At 64.0% G+C, this 13,349-nt stretch overlaps 3 protein-coding genes across 5 annotated transcripts in view; 1 reads left to right on the top strand and 2 right to left on the bottom strand.

Moving 5' to 3' along the window:
• OBP2A (odorant binding protein 2A) overlaps nt 1-2,621 on the bottom strand; it is a 24,466-nt gene extending 21,845 nt beyond the window's left edge. Inside the window, exons 1-3 of the mRNA XM_032261871.1 lie at nt 2,616-2,621; nt 1,926-2,043; nt 155-243 (exon numbers count right to left, since the gene is read on the bottom strand). Of these exons, the coding sequence (XP_032117762.1) occupies nt 155-243; nt 1,926-2,043; nt 2,616-2,621 (213 nt within the window). The remainder of the gene's footprint in view (nt 1-154; nt 244-1,925; nt 2,044-2,615) is intronic.
• A 4,247-nt stretch (nt 2,622-6,868) lies between these two features.
• Nucleotides 6,869-10,874, bottom strand: MRPS2 (mitochondrial ribosomal protein S2). Of its 2 annotated transcripts, XM_032261929.1 has the most exons (4): nt 10,673-10,874; nt 10,359-10,484; nt 9,523-9,652; nt 6,869-8,013 (listed from the first exon to the last, which is right to left on the bottom strand). In XM_032261929.1, exons 1-4 carry the CDS (start codon nt 10,713-10,715, stop codon nt 7,422-7,424), a joined length of 891 nt encoding a protein of 296 aa, XP_032117820.1. In that variant the 5' UTR covers nt 10,716-10,874; the 3' UTR covers nt 6,869-7,421. The 2 variants fall into 2 exon arrangements, with proteins under 2 accessions (XP_032117820.1, XP_032117822.1); XM_032261931.1 differs by lacking the exon at nt 10,359-10,484 and having other exon boundaries at nt 10,673-10,734.
• Nucleotides 10,875-11,050: 176 nt separating this feature from the next.
• The window catches only part of CUNH9orf116 (chromosome unknown C9orf116 homolog), a 5,495-nt gene continuing 3,196 nt past the window's right edge, over nt 11,051-13,349 (top strand). Inside the window, exons 1-2 of one of the 2 annotated variants that reach the window (XM_032261933.1) lie at nt 11,051-11,895; nt 12,909-12,987. In XM_032261933.1, coding sequence (XP_032117824.1) covers nt 11,753-11,895; nt 12,909-12,987 — 222 coding nt within the window. In that variant the 5' untranslated portion in view covers nt 11,051-11,752. The remainder of the gene's footprint in view (nt 11,896-12,908; nt 12,988-13,349) is intronic. The other variant, XM_032261932.1, reaches the window with a different exon arrangement.

The following is a 13,349-nucleotide window of genomic DNA, read 5'->3' on the forward strand; positions in this document are numbered from 1 at the left end:
CACAATATTTTCCGTGGAGTTTGAAAAGCAGATGCCCAAGGCAAGCACTGAGAGTGCAGGGGTGGGGGTGCCCCAAGGGTGGGGGTGCCCCAAGGGTGGGGGTGTCCCAAGGGTGGGGGTGCCCCAAGGGTGGGGCTGTGGGCAGCACCTGTACCCCACACCACGGCTCCACCTCGGTGCCTGGGGTTCCATCCTCCTCAGTGGCTTGCAGGGCCTCTGTCCACTGCTGGGCTGCTGGCCAGGCTACGGAGAGACGGTGACGGTCAGGCTCCTCGGGTCCTCCGGGCTAGGGGAACACGTGAGCCTTTCAGCCACCCCGCTGACCACCCATGAAACAAAGGCAGAGCTGCTGCCCAGTCATGCAAGATGAACAGCCCCTCGCCCTGTCACCTGGAGGCAAACCAGGGAATCCTGGGATTCTTCTTGCTCAGACACATGTCCTACTGAGGTCGCTTCCCGACACGTGTTTAAAGGATGGACACATGTTATAAATCCTAGAAAGCTGGAAGAGGGAGAAGGTCACTTCCAATCCCACTTCCCCCGTGACTCACTCTTGAGTTGGAACTGTTTCCTTCCTCTATTTTCTAACAGAGCATCTCACGTGGATCCAGTGACACAGACACGTCACCCGCCTGCAACTGAAGGAAGCCTCAGGAAGGACTCCCAGGGGTTTTGAGGCATCTTGCCTGCACGTCCCCAGAACCAATGCCAAGGGCAAGGCCAGCCATGGTGGGCAGCAGCCCCTCTGCCGGACACGGCATGTCCTGCCCAGGGCTGAGGCTCCAAACTCTGCCCCCCACTGAGCATCTGATTTCCTGAGTCCCCCCTACGAGGGCTCCGGGATTTGACCTTGAAGTTCCTGCCCGCCTGAGTCTGTGTGTTTTAGGCCTGCATGGCCTTCCCTGTCCGTGCCTGTGTCCACCCGGCCGCTGCCATCCTTCAAAGCCCAGCCCAGTCCCACCTCCTGGGGGAGGAAGGGGCCCTGACCATCTGGCCTCCCGGGCATCTTGGGCCAGAGCAGCCGCAGCAGGTGCCTGTCACAGGTGGGTGCCTGTCCTGAAGAAGCCTGGTCATCCCGATAGCTCCTCTGGTCACCCAGGCTCCCTCACCCTCCGGTCTGGGCTCAGCAGAGTCTCTCGGGGCTTAGCCAGCCTGAGTGGAGTGGTGAGTAGTGGAAATGAGGGGATCTGCACTTTTGGCCATGGGGCCCAGGGCATGGCAGGGGGCCTAGGGCGTGGCAGGGGGGCCAGGGCATGGCAGGGGGCCCAGGGCGTGGCAGGGGGGCCAGGGTGTGGCAGGGGGGCCAGGGTGTGGCAGGGGGATCAGGGCATGGCAGGGGGATCAGGGCGTGGCAGGGGGGCCAGGGCGTGGCAGAGGGGCCAGGGCGTGGCAGGGGGCCAGGGTGTGGCAGGGGGGCCAGGGCGTGGCAGGGGGACCAGGGCGTGGCAGGGGGGTCAGGGCGTGGCAGGGGGCCAGGGCGTGGCAGGGGGTCAGGGCGTGGCAGGGGGGCCAGGGTGTGGCAGGGGGTCCAGGGTGTGACAGGAGGGCCAGGGTGTGGCAGGGGACCCAGGGCGTGGCAGGGGTTCCAGGGTGTGACAGGAGGGCCCAGGGCACATTAGTGGAGGGGCTGCCTCCTGGGAAAGGTTGCGATGAATTTGTGTTCCGGCTCTTCCTTCTGCCTGAGTTCCTCCAAGGCCCTGGCTTATCTGAACACAGGACACTTTGTGCCACGGCCTGCCCCCTGTCATGGTGAATGTCACACAAACAGGAACGTGCCTGGAGGCTGCCTGGACCTGTCATCTTGCCCATCAGCTGCCAAGGTGATGCTGTGGACATGGTCTTCCCCACATGCTTCCCCATTTGTGGAGCCCCTCATGGGCTCTAAACCCCCAATTCTAGAGGGCTGGTCCTGAGAGTGGAGTCACCATCGTCTGGGAGCCTAGCAGGCCTCTGCAGCATGGCCAGCGTGGGGTCTATGAGCCAGCCGGTGGAAGAGCCCCATGACTCGGGGAACACCCGAAGCTCCCAGCGCAGCTCTTCTTCCTGGAGGACCGGATGTCCTCACTCTGCAGCTGGGGAAGGGGTGCACAGGGGGCTTGAGGCCAATGTGGTAACTGCCCCTCAAATCTTACTCTGGGATCAGCACTTTCCTGGAAGACTCCAGAAGTAAGGAGAAGGAAGAGGAGTGGGGAGGGAGGGAGCCCCAAGCCAGGTGCCACTGAGGGGGGTGGCATGACCCTGTCCAGGTGACCTCCTGGGAAGTAGGCCCAGCCAGGCAGAGCCAGGTTTCCTGGCTCCAGACACCACCCACCACTAAGGCAGCTGGAGGCTGGAGATGTCCAAGGTGAGGCCTTCAAACCAAGAGCCACATGGAGGGAGGCCATGTTCCCCATCCTCCCACCTGCGCACCTGCCCTCCCCTAGGGGAGCATCAGGAAGCCCCTCTCTGGGGTGGGGGTGGATGCTAATGTTCTGTGCAGCTGTTCCATTCGGTGAGTCCTTTTTGGTGAAAGGGCTCAGAGATGTAGCAAAGACTGTACCAGCCTTACACTCCTGCAAGGGAGCTGTTACCGTCCTGACCCTTCCATGGGAGAGGAAGGCATTCCCCCAACATACCGGCATCCCCCCAAACACCAGTATCCCCCACACACCGACATCCCCCACACACCGGTATCCCCCCACACACCGGCATCCCCCCACACACCGGCATCCCCTCACACCACACACCGGCATCCCCCCACACCACACACTGGCATCCCCCACACACCGACATCCCCCCACACACCGGCATCCCCCCACACACCGGCATCCCCCACACACCGACATCCCACACAGACCGGCATCCCCCCACACACCGACATCCCACACACACCGGCGTCCGTCCACACACCGGCGTCCCCCCACACACTGACATCCCCCCACACACCGGCATCCCCCCACACACTGACATCCCCCCACACACCGACATCCCCCACACACTGCCATCCTCATGGACGGTGACCGCCCTCCCGGCTCCAGGGTGCGTCTGACTGATCTAACAGGGCCCCATCCCTCTGGTCTGTGATTGCTCTGGAATGGGGAGCCCAGAGAAGAAAGACAGAGGGCATCTGAGTCCCGAAGCAGGGGCCCCAGTTGGGATGAGCCAGCCCTGGCGACCTTGAGGAGAGAGGCAGGAAGTGCCCAGTCCTTCACACCGTCATGGAAGCCTGCCCCACGCCTGGACTCCACGTGGACACGAAGGGCCAGGTGGGCTCAGCAGCACAAGGTGAAGCCTGGTGCCCAACGTGGACGCCATGTGTGTGAGCCAGCCGTGCTGTGGACAGGGCACAGCAGAGAGGCAGGGGCTGTGGGCACCGGGAGGGGGAGTGACGGCTGGTGTGAGCGTCCCTGGAGAGGGGTGTGCTGGGCAGCGAGAGGTCAGGGAGGTGTGGGGGCTTGGGACGGCCACTGCCATCCTGGCCACCGCCCAGGTCAGAGCAGCACTGCTGCTGATTCCAGCCACAGGGAACGAGGCCCCTTGGCAAAGCAACAGGACGTGTCTTTGAAACAGCTGACCTTTAACACAGAGCCAAGCCGTGCCTGTCTCAAAATGTTTAAGTCCTCACCCCAAAGCATTATGCGGCTCACTGCACCTGCGGAAGCCAACATCAACACCTGCGTGCACGCTGGCCCCCTGGCTCGGCTGTTGTTTGAGGAAGTGAAGCCGGTGGCTGGCTCGAAGACCCTGGCACTGCCAGACGGGGAACCTGGCAAAGCCAGAAACTTCCAAGGCTCAGCTCAACAGCCACACCTTCTGTAGGCCAAAGGAAGCAATAGTTCCTTCTCTTTCCCCAGGGCCAGGCGTGAGCAGAGGGCTTTCCACGGCCCGTCCCACCCAGGCTTGACAGCGACCTCACGAGGTCCTCTTAGCTCCTAGTTCCCACACAAACCAGCTGAGGCTCAGGGGTGAGGTGGCATTGCCAAGAGCCACAGCTGGTGGGTGTGGGAGCCAGGAGCCCCGTGCAGCGGAGCGGGATGTGCTCACCTGTGGGACAGCAGGTCCAGCATCTCTGGGGTGGGGGCAAATCTTCCATGGTGCACAGGAAGGGAACGAGGAAGGGGCACTGCCCTGCCCTGAGGAAATGCTCTGGCTTCTCCACGGAGCCTGTGTGAGGGCTCCTACCCTGCAGGGCTGACTCAAGGGAGGACGGATGGCCCAAACTTATGAACAGGAACAAAATCCGATCGCTCGTTGCCATAATGTGAACCGGAGAAGTCCAGAAGAATTTTCCTGGCTATTCCTATACCAACGTGAAAAGTCACTCTGCATCCGGCCAAGCTGGGGTGGGATGGGGTGGGGTGAGGGTGGGAGGAGGCCTGGGGCCCTGGGATTGGGACTGGGGGCCTCTGGAGAGGCAGAGTCCTGGGAGGGCGCTGGGAGCCACCTGGGGGCATTTGGGTGGGAGGCCTTCCCCACCGCCCAGGGGCCCTGGCTGTGGAGACCTCCCCTGCACCCTTGCAACCCCAGCCAGTGCTGGCCCTTGTTGGTGGTGAGGCTCTCGTCCCTCATTTGGGAGAGAGTGGGGGTCACCCCATCAGCCCACTCCTGGCCAGTCTCCTGCGTGGAGCTCTGCAGAGACAGAGACCCAGGAACATGAGAGCTGGGCCTGGCCCTCGTCACTTCTGCCCACCTGACCTTCCGCTCCCCGGATCAGGCACAGAGCCTGTCTGCACAGACCTCCAGCCAGGATGACACGAGATCCATTTCGAGGGTTAGGGCCCATGTCAGCAGAGGACATCACCCAGAGTGCCCGTCCCACCCAGCTGGCCTGGATCCTCATGGGCCCCCAGACTCCTGCCCCAACACCCTGCTCCTGCCCAGGGCAGGCCCTCCCCTACGGTCCCCTCCAACACACCCGGGGAGCAGTGCGAGCGATCAGAGTGGAAGCCTGGCCTGTGCTGACGGCGGGGCTGCCCTGAGCTCCTCCAGGCAAATGGGGGTCCTCCAGATGTCAGTGGTGGGAGTGGCCCAGCCTCCGCAGGGCTAGAAGGGCTCCCTGGCTCTCCCCACCCACGCTGCCCTGAGCAGGCTCCACCAGGCCTGTCCTCTGGTGGCTGCATCTGGTCTTCCCCATCGTCTGGGATACCAGCTGGTCCAGGCACAGCCCTGCCATAGTCCTGAGAAGGCCACCTCTAATGGGCCTGCAGGCACCGTGGCCATGGGAATAAAGGGCTGGGGACCCTTCTCCCCACTCCCAGGACAGCTCCCCTGCCCACCCCCTCAGCCTGACACTCTCACCATCTCCTTTGGCCTCTTCTTGGGGCTCCTGGGGTTCATCTCCAGGGTAGAAAACCTGGAGGGCCCCTCCTGGCAGAGTCGAGGATGGGGTGAGACCCATCCCCCCTCAGCCCTCAACCTTGTTTCACCCAGAGCCCCTCTGAATCCCGGGAACTGGCTCTCTCCATTCCGGAGGCGACCTTCAAGCCCGCCCTGCCTGTCCCAACATGGCCCCCACGGCCTCTGCGCTGCTCCCTGCCTGTCCCTCCCTGCTCCTCATGGTCACTGGTGCCCGCTTATCCACTGGGTCTTCCCCTCGGCCAGGGCCCCTCCTGCCCTGGAACTCAGCAAGCGCCCACTCACAGCTCCTCGGCGGGTCCTCGCCGGCCTGTGCCTGGTACAGGGGCCAGCAGGAGGAGGACAGCAGGAGCCAGACAGGCCACAGGCGCAAGGTAAGTGAGACAGGTGGGGACCCAGGGAGGCTGCCCGGCCCAGCCCACCCCCACCACTCTCCCAAGGCTCTTAGGATTAGCCACCGTTCTCCCTGGGCCGCTGCCCTCCATCCGGCCTCAAACTTAAAGACCAGAAAAGAGACTGCCCCCACCCCTCCTGTGTTTGTGCCCCACTGTCTCCTGAGGTCCAAACCCTGGGGTGACCTGCAGGCCCCTCCCTAATGGCTCTGCGAGGAAGGGCCTTGCCAGGCTAGCTACTAGGGGCCGACCTGGATCCCCGCTACAAATGCCTCCCCTGGGGGGGCCCAGTCCCATCTCCAGAAGCACCTCCTGGAAGCCCCCCACCCTGTCAGTGGCCAGTGTTTCATACTGCTGCCTCATCTCCATGGGCCTGGCTCCCCGCAGCTGACTCACCAGCTCCGTGGGGCAGGAGGCCCAGCTCAGGCGATCTCACCTACACACTGGGGAGGGATTCTGGGGGGCCGTGAAGGAGCTCTCACTTCACCTACCTTTATACACCTGCATCTCCAGACTCTGGGTTTGCAAATGAAAGCCATGCTGGCCAGAGAACAACCTGAAGCTCAGCTCCCTGTCCTGCCACATCACAAAACTGTGACACCCCCGGGGACTCCCACCATGAACCCCTCGCCAGCCTAACCCTGAAGGGGTAGGGAAGGACACTGGACCCCAGCCTCCACTGCCCTGAGCTTCTCCTCAGGGAAGGCCTCGCCCTACCTGGGCGCCAGACCTGACTCTGCCCAGAGACAGCTCCTCGGGGTGGCCAGGTGCATGCACAGCTTACGTCCAGGCAGCTGGGGACGGGGCTGAGAGGGGTGGGCGCAGCTCATCCCAGGAACACAGCTGTGTCCCTACGGGGGGGGGAGGGGTGTTAAGCATCCCTGTCAGCAAGTGCCTGTCTTTCCTGAAGCTGGGTCCACACCAAGCCTGGTCCGATCAATGAGGCTGGCCGGGCTGTGGGCTTGTCAGGAGCTCCACTGCGGAAGACAGCGCCCTCCAGTGGCCACTGGCACCTCCGTTGACCTCACTAATGCCCCTCACACACAGTGCCCGTCCCATCTCCCATCACTGGGGCCCCGGTGCGTGCCTGAGAAGCCACACCACATGGATGAAAGCACACCACTCCAGGCGGAACCCCAAGCTCCAAGACTCGTTGTGCCCAAATCTGAGTTTTATTTTTGCTGGAATCAGGTCATCTGTTTGGCCTGCTGTCTCACCAACCCAGCTGGGAGCTTGCCGCCTACAGCATCTCATTCCAAAACAGCCCCCCGGAACCAGGCAGACAAGAAAACAGCCCACCTGAAAGGCTTTTAGACTGAGAAGAAAAACCACACCTTCCTGACAAAGGTCAGGGGTCAGGGTGAGGGAGGGCTGCTCGGGTCACAGGGACAGCCATGTCTTCCAGCAGGCTGACCGCCCCAGCCATCGAGGCATCAGGCTCCAGTCCTAACTGCAGCCAAGGGGCCACCTGGCACACGCTGTTCACCCTCTGTGCTCCGTTTCCCACAAAGGAAATGCAGATGCAAGGTCGTCTGCTCAGCCCTGGTTCTGAGGTGGAACGGCGGAGGTCTGCGCCGTCACATCATCTGAGTAAGTCACAGGAAGGACCAAGGATGCTGCTGACCCAGGGCTGGGGAAGGGGCTCAGCTCGGACAGGCTGGACCGCCGTTTGCTTACAGAGGAGGAGGGTGGATGTCACAGGGGCGGCTCACGTCGGCCCCGGGGGGGGTGGGCTGGGCCCTGGGCTCCGGGCTCCTTCTGGCCCTGCAGGCGGTACAGGGCCTCCACTTGCCGCCGCTTCTCCTTGGCCCGGGTGATGGCCGTCCGGAAGAGCCTGCAGTAGAGGTGGACGGCCGGCGGCGAGTCGTCGTTGCCGGGGACGGGGTAGGTGACGAGGCAGGGGTTGCAGTTGGTGTCCACGATGCCCACGGTGGGGATGTTCATCTTGGCTGCGTCTCTCACGGCTATGTGGGGCTCGAAGACGTTGTTGAGGGTGTGCAGGAAGATGATGAGGTCGGGCAGGCGGACCCCGGGGCCGAAGAGCAGGGGCGCGTTGGTCAGCAGGCCGCCCGTGAAGTAGCGAGTGTGGGCGTACTCACCGCAGTCGCGGGCCAGGTTCTCAATCAGGTATGAGAACTGCCGGTTGCGGCTTATGAACAGGATGATGCCCTTGCGGTAGGCCATGTGGGCGGTGAAGTTCAAGGCCAGCTGGAGGTGCGTGGCTGTCTGTTCCAAGTCGATGATGTCCTGGTCCAGGCGGCTCCCAAAGATGTACGGCTCCATAAACCTGCCGGAGACCCGGTCAAGGCAAGGGGGATGAGAGATCACGGGGCCACCTCCACTGGCCCCTTGCCGGAAAAGACGCCCACCAGGGACTCCCAGGCTCCTCTGTGGGGCACTAGGGCCTGGGAGGCACAATGTGCACCGCTCCCCACGTGGACAGACAGCAGTGAAGGCCTTGTCCAAGCCACCCTTCTGCATGCCTCAGCTCATGGATGAGCCCCTCCGGCCCTCTGCCTCTTCTCAAGCAAATCCTAGTAGAACTGACCCACTGCTGCTCACGTGGCAGCCCCCCCCCATCACTCTCCTCTTCCCAAGGCTTTAGGACAAGGCCCCTCTGGGGTTGGACTTGGGAGGGGGGTGCTCTGGGCCAAAAGCATCAAGGCATTAGGGAGGGAGTGGCCCAGCCTGATAGGAGCATGATCCCTGCGGGGCTGGGAGACACCCCTGCCTCTCAGCGCAGGGCAGGCAAGTCATCTACATTTGCAGTTCCCAGGTCCTCTCCTCCAGTCTATTCCGACCGGGTTCTGTCCTTTCCTGTCAAGCTACCCTGCCCATCAAGGCACTGGCGATCTCCATCTTGCCAAAGTCACGCCCTCAAATTCACTTCTCAGCAGCAGCAATGGACCGCCCAGGACTCCACCTCAGATCTCCTTTTCCAATGCTCTGGAAACACCTCCCAGCCCCCAATGCTGATGGCTCCCTGAGCCCCGGCCCAATCCTCCTGGTACCCCTGTGACCTCGCCACTGGGGCAGCAAAGGGTTCACCCCTTGTAGGAAGCAAGCCTGTGAGGACCACAGCTGTCCCCTGTTTTTCACCAACTCAGTAACCAGCACAAGGCTCCGCCCAAAGCGCAGGCATCTGATTCCTCTGGCCTCAGCCCCCTCCCGCCACAGCCCCCTCTGGCCCCAGCCGCCTCCAGCCCCCGCCCGGTCCGGCCACAGCCTCCTCCAGCCCCAGCCCTTTCCGGCCCCAGCCCAAGGCCCACTGGCTCTGCCCGGCAGCCTCACGTCCACCTTGCTGCTGCAGCTCTTCTGCTACTGGAATTTGAGCCCCATCGCCCTCGCCCTGGATGCCCCCACCACTTCCTCCTTGGCCTCCCACCTGCCCCTCCCATTCACTTTCCCCACAGCAGCCAAAATGCCCATGTGAGAACACAGGACCAGTCATTCCTGCTTCCCACAGCCCAGTAAGCCCTGCCCGATCCAGTGGAGGCCGATCTCACAAGCTCTGCCCCCAACCTTCCCTTTTCTGAACCCTGGAGTGCTGCACCCCCAGCAGACCTGCCCCACTAAGGGCTGTGAGCCCCATGCCTAGGCACACAAGAGCCCTGGCCAAGTGCCAGAGTAAACTGTTGCTTCTCTGTGAGGCTCCGAGTTCCCATGTGGAGGAGGAAGGAGCTGTAATCACCGAAAACTGGCACAGGCCCGTTCGAAAGTGGCCCCAGACCCAAGGCAGGCCCAGGTCCCAGCCCTCCTGGGAACCAGCACGGGTTCAGGCAGGGGCGTGACCTACCTGTGCCGACAGCCAGCTTTGTGTCCTAGGTGCACTCGGGCATGGAAGAGGCTTCTCACCGAAAACAGTTCCTTGACATTGAAGAAGTCAGAGTGCTTGAGGGGCTCGTTCAGAATCTTGTCCTGCAAATCTACGGCAGGGAGGAAGAGGCGGGCTGAGTCTCCCAGCGGTTGCAGCAGAGACGAGCAGAGCGCAGTTCCCGCCCACCCGTGCTCCCACGTGCCTCCTATGACTCCGCGGTGGGGAGCCGGGAGTCCAGCAGCCCCAGGAAAGACCTGGAAGCACAGGGACCTTTCCAGGAAACGGAGGGCTGGAGCGGGGTTCTGATCCCGACCTTGCTCCTGGGTGAACCGGGTCGAACCTGGTCAACCCCGTAACCTTGGTGTTACTTGGACAACAGAGGAGAAAAAGAAGGGCAAGTCTTTCTGGCACCTCCCAGCCTTGGAGTCTCAGGTGCCCAGCCAGAACGTCCCCATCAAGAGTCCAGCAAGGTGGGCAGACTCCGAGTCGGGTGCCCCCAGGTCCCTTGCGTCCGCCTGGGCGAGCCTGGGACTCCCAGCCTCGGTGGGCCAGCGACACCCCCTAGGGAGCGAAGCCCGTGCCGCCCACGGGCCCGCGCGCTCCCTCTCACCCATCCCCGGAGAGGCGGTGGCCTCGCTGCGTCCGGCAGGACCGAGCGGCGGCGCGCACGGGGGCGGGAGGAGCCCGGCGGGGCGCGCAGCTTCAACCCCGCGCAGCGCCCGCGCCCCTCCAGGGTTCGCCGCCGACCAGGGGGCACCCGGCGGCTGCCGGCCTGTCCTCGCTCCCACCCGACTCGGCGGGGCGCCCAGTGTTACCGCTGCCGTCCTCGGGCTCGCCGATCGCGGGGGCCGCCGCGCTTCCAAGCGTCCTGCGGCTCAGCCGAGCAGGCCCTGGGGTCGCCTTCCCGCGGAGGCCCAGCCAGCGCGACGGGGCCCGGGCGCCTGAGGGAAGCAGACAGACGTCCTGGCGCCGCGCCCCGGCGGCACCACGCCCGCCCCTACCGCGTCCCCCACGGGTCCCCTCGCCCTCCCCGACTTCCTTCCGCGCCCGCCCCGGGTCCCCTCCGCGTCCCGGGTCCCCGCGCGCCCTCCGCATCCTCCTCCCGAGGGTCCGGCAGGCGCGCGCTCACCGGCGCCGAGCATACGAGGCAGCGCTGCAGGGGAAGGCGCCATGGCGGGGACGCGGGCGGGGCGGGGCGGGGCGGGGCGAGGAGGGGCGGGGCCTCCCTCCAAGCGCGGCCGAGCGGCCTTCCCTCCCGCCACCGTCCGCGCGGGGCCGCAGCGCCACCTGCAGGCCCGGAGGAACCACGGCGCCGTCCCCAGGCGGCAGGGACCTCCCTACGGGGGCGGGGCAGACGAGAGGGCGGGGCAGGGGAGGGGGCGGGGACGGAGGCGGAGCGGAGCAGACAAGGGGGCGGGGACGGGGCGGGGGCGGAGCGGACGAGAGGACGGGGACGGGGCGGGGGCGGGGCAGACGAGGGGGCGGGGAGGGGGGCGGGGAGGGAGGCGGGGGCGGGGGCGGGGCAGGCGACGGAGCAGGACCCGGGGTCCGGGGCTTGAGAGTCTCTGGCGGGGTGTGGGGCCACGTTGCTCACCCTGCAGCTTGCCCCGCCCTGCTAATGTGCCGGGCCGGCCCGGGAGGCCCCTGACCCTTGGGGACACCCGCTGGGCGATAGGGACCTTCGCCTCCCGCCACGTGAGCTGTGAACCATGTCCCGCGCAACTTCTGGCTCTCCAAAATTGTTTTTTAATATTTAAACGACATTTGGCGTAGGAGAATCGCATAGAGTCAGCAAGATCTCGGGTCTCAATTTAGACTCGGGGTGCTGGGGGGCATGGCATCCCTGGAGGACACTGGACAGCGAGCGTCCAATCGCTGCCTGCCGCGTGAGCCCGCAGCGCTTAAACCCCGTCACCTGGCTGGCGGGGTGCCAGGCCCTGGGGTTCCTTTCCCCCGGGAGCCCACGCCCCGATGCTGGGGTGCCCCGGTGCCCCCGCGGGCGGCTGGAGGCCTAGGGCTTCCCCACACGACGGTTCCAGCAGGGAATCCCTGGCCGTCCCGACCTTCCCGGTCCCTGGGGACTTGCCCGCCGAGGAGCCCGGCCCACGCGCGGCGCCTTTAAGGCCCCACCACGCGCGCCCCAGTCACATGATCTGGCCGTCGCTAGGCAACGGGACGCCACCGAGTCTAGCTTCCCGCCGGAGGCGCAATGGCCGAGGAAAGCCCCAGATCGTGCGGGGAGCCTGTGGAGCCCAAGGCCACTGCCCCGCCGGAGAGGACCAGCGACTACTACCGCGTGAGCGCGGGCCTGCCGGGCCGGTTCAACAACCCGGGGTGGTTCCGGGGCTACAGGTGAGGAAGCCGGAGCGCGCCTGGTCCTGGCGTCCACTGCTCCATATCCAGGTTTGAGAGACCCCGCCAGACCCCCAAGGTCCTAGCTACAGAAGTCAAGAGGAGCGAGTGGTCATCGGGGCCCACCAGTGAGCTCCCCAGAGCCTCATATAAAGCAGCGGGCATGCGGTCAGGCGGGGCGGGGCCGTGGGGTGATGAGAAAGCCCAGCTGTGGTCTCAGCTCCGCGGTTTTGTGTCGGGTGAGTCTCCTCTCCCCTCTACCCCGAAACTCCGCCGCGGGGCGTGAGCACAGCAGCACCTCCACTGTCTCGCTGTGGACTCAGCCGCCGTGAGCTGCCACAGGGCGCCGCAGACTAAGAAGTCGTAAGGAACTCTGAATTCCGACAGGCAGGTGCAGGCGTCTGGCCGTGCCCCCGCATTTGGTCCCTCAACAGTCCTCTAGGGCAGGGTCTGTTCGTATCCTCGTTCTCCCAGAGAGATGACGGGGATGTAGGAAGAACAGTCTGGACAAGATCTAGGGGTATAGAGTGGAGTTACGTGTGCCCCTGCAGCCTCTCAGTAGCCTGTCCCTGACAGGTAGGAGCAGCGGTACCGGTGGAAGCATGGCCCCAGCGAGGATGGGGGCTCAGACGCACAGGAACCCTCTGGGTGGCAGGATCTGGAGGCCAAGCCTCCACTCCTGACAAGGTGACTAAGTTACCCAGAAATTGCAGCATGTGCCAAGGCCCTGCCTGGGCTGAGGTTCAGCACTTGCCCGCTGCCTGCTCTTAAGGGCTTTGGCCTGCCTTGAAAGAGCAGGGACAGTGGTGAGCAGAGGGGCCGGGGAGGCCAGGCCATCCAGGACTGTCAGCCATGCACTTGCAGAGGCTGCCTTTGAGGCTGCATCACCAGCCGAGGCACATGGCTCATTCCCTGGGGGCATTTCAAGTGGCTTGCCGCCAAGGAAATACAAGGCTGTGGCTTGGACAGAATTAGATTGAATGAATAAAGATACAGTGTTTCTCATCCACCAGCACCCAGAAGGCTGTCTCAGTGTACAGGACCAGTAACCAGGCTTACGGGAGCAGAGCCCCCACCGTGCACGAGATGCCCGTAAGTGGGAAGCAAGACCCGGCGTTGGGGGCCAGGTGGTGGGCAGCCTCAAAGAAGAGGCTAAAAACCTGGGGTTCTCAATAGGTCAACAGTGAGACGGGGAGGGGTGCACCCAGGGAGGAGCCCAAAGTTCCAGCATGACAAATGGGGAGGAGGGATGTTCCTCACATTGTTTGGGAGAGGGTAGGGTGGAAGTCAGTGAGCGAATGCATGTGGGAGTGGAGTTTTTAAAAGAGGAGGAAAGTGCATATGGACATACTGACATCACTCTGTCCCCTTACACCGACCACATGCACAGCAGTCACACATACATGGTGACGTCACTGTCCCCTTACACCCACCACACGCACAGCAGTCACACA

The sequence above is a fragment of the Sapajus apella genome, unplaced genomic scaffold (genome assembly GCF_009761245.1).
Source record: "Sapajus apella isolate SASKATOON/1434 unplaced genomic scaffold, GSC_monkey_1.0 scaffold126, whole genome shotgun sequence".
NCBI classification, from domain to species: Eukaryota; Metazoa; Chordata; class Mammalia; order Primates; family Cebidae; genus Sapajus; species Sapajus apella.

What these genes read in the sequence shown, in the direction of transcription:
- MRPS2 (XM_032261929.1), bottom strand. Translation starts at nt 10,715, where the DNA reads ATGGCGCCTTCCCCTGCAGCGCTGCCTCGTATGCTCGGCGCCG. An exon ending in CGAGCCCGAGGACGGCAGCG is followed by an intron (nt 9,653 to 10,358) that starts GTAACACTGGGC and finishes TCCCTGCCGTAG; the next exon opens with ATTTGCAGGACAAGATTCTG. An exon ending in AAAGCTGGCTGTCGGCACAG is followed by an intron (nt 8,014 to 9,522) that starts GTAGGTCACGCC and finishes GGTCTCCGGCAG; the next exon opens with GTTTATGGAGCCGTACATCT.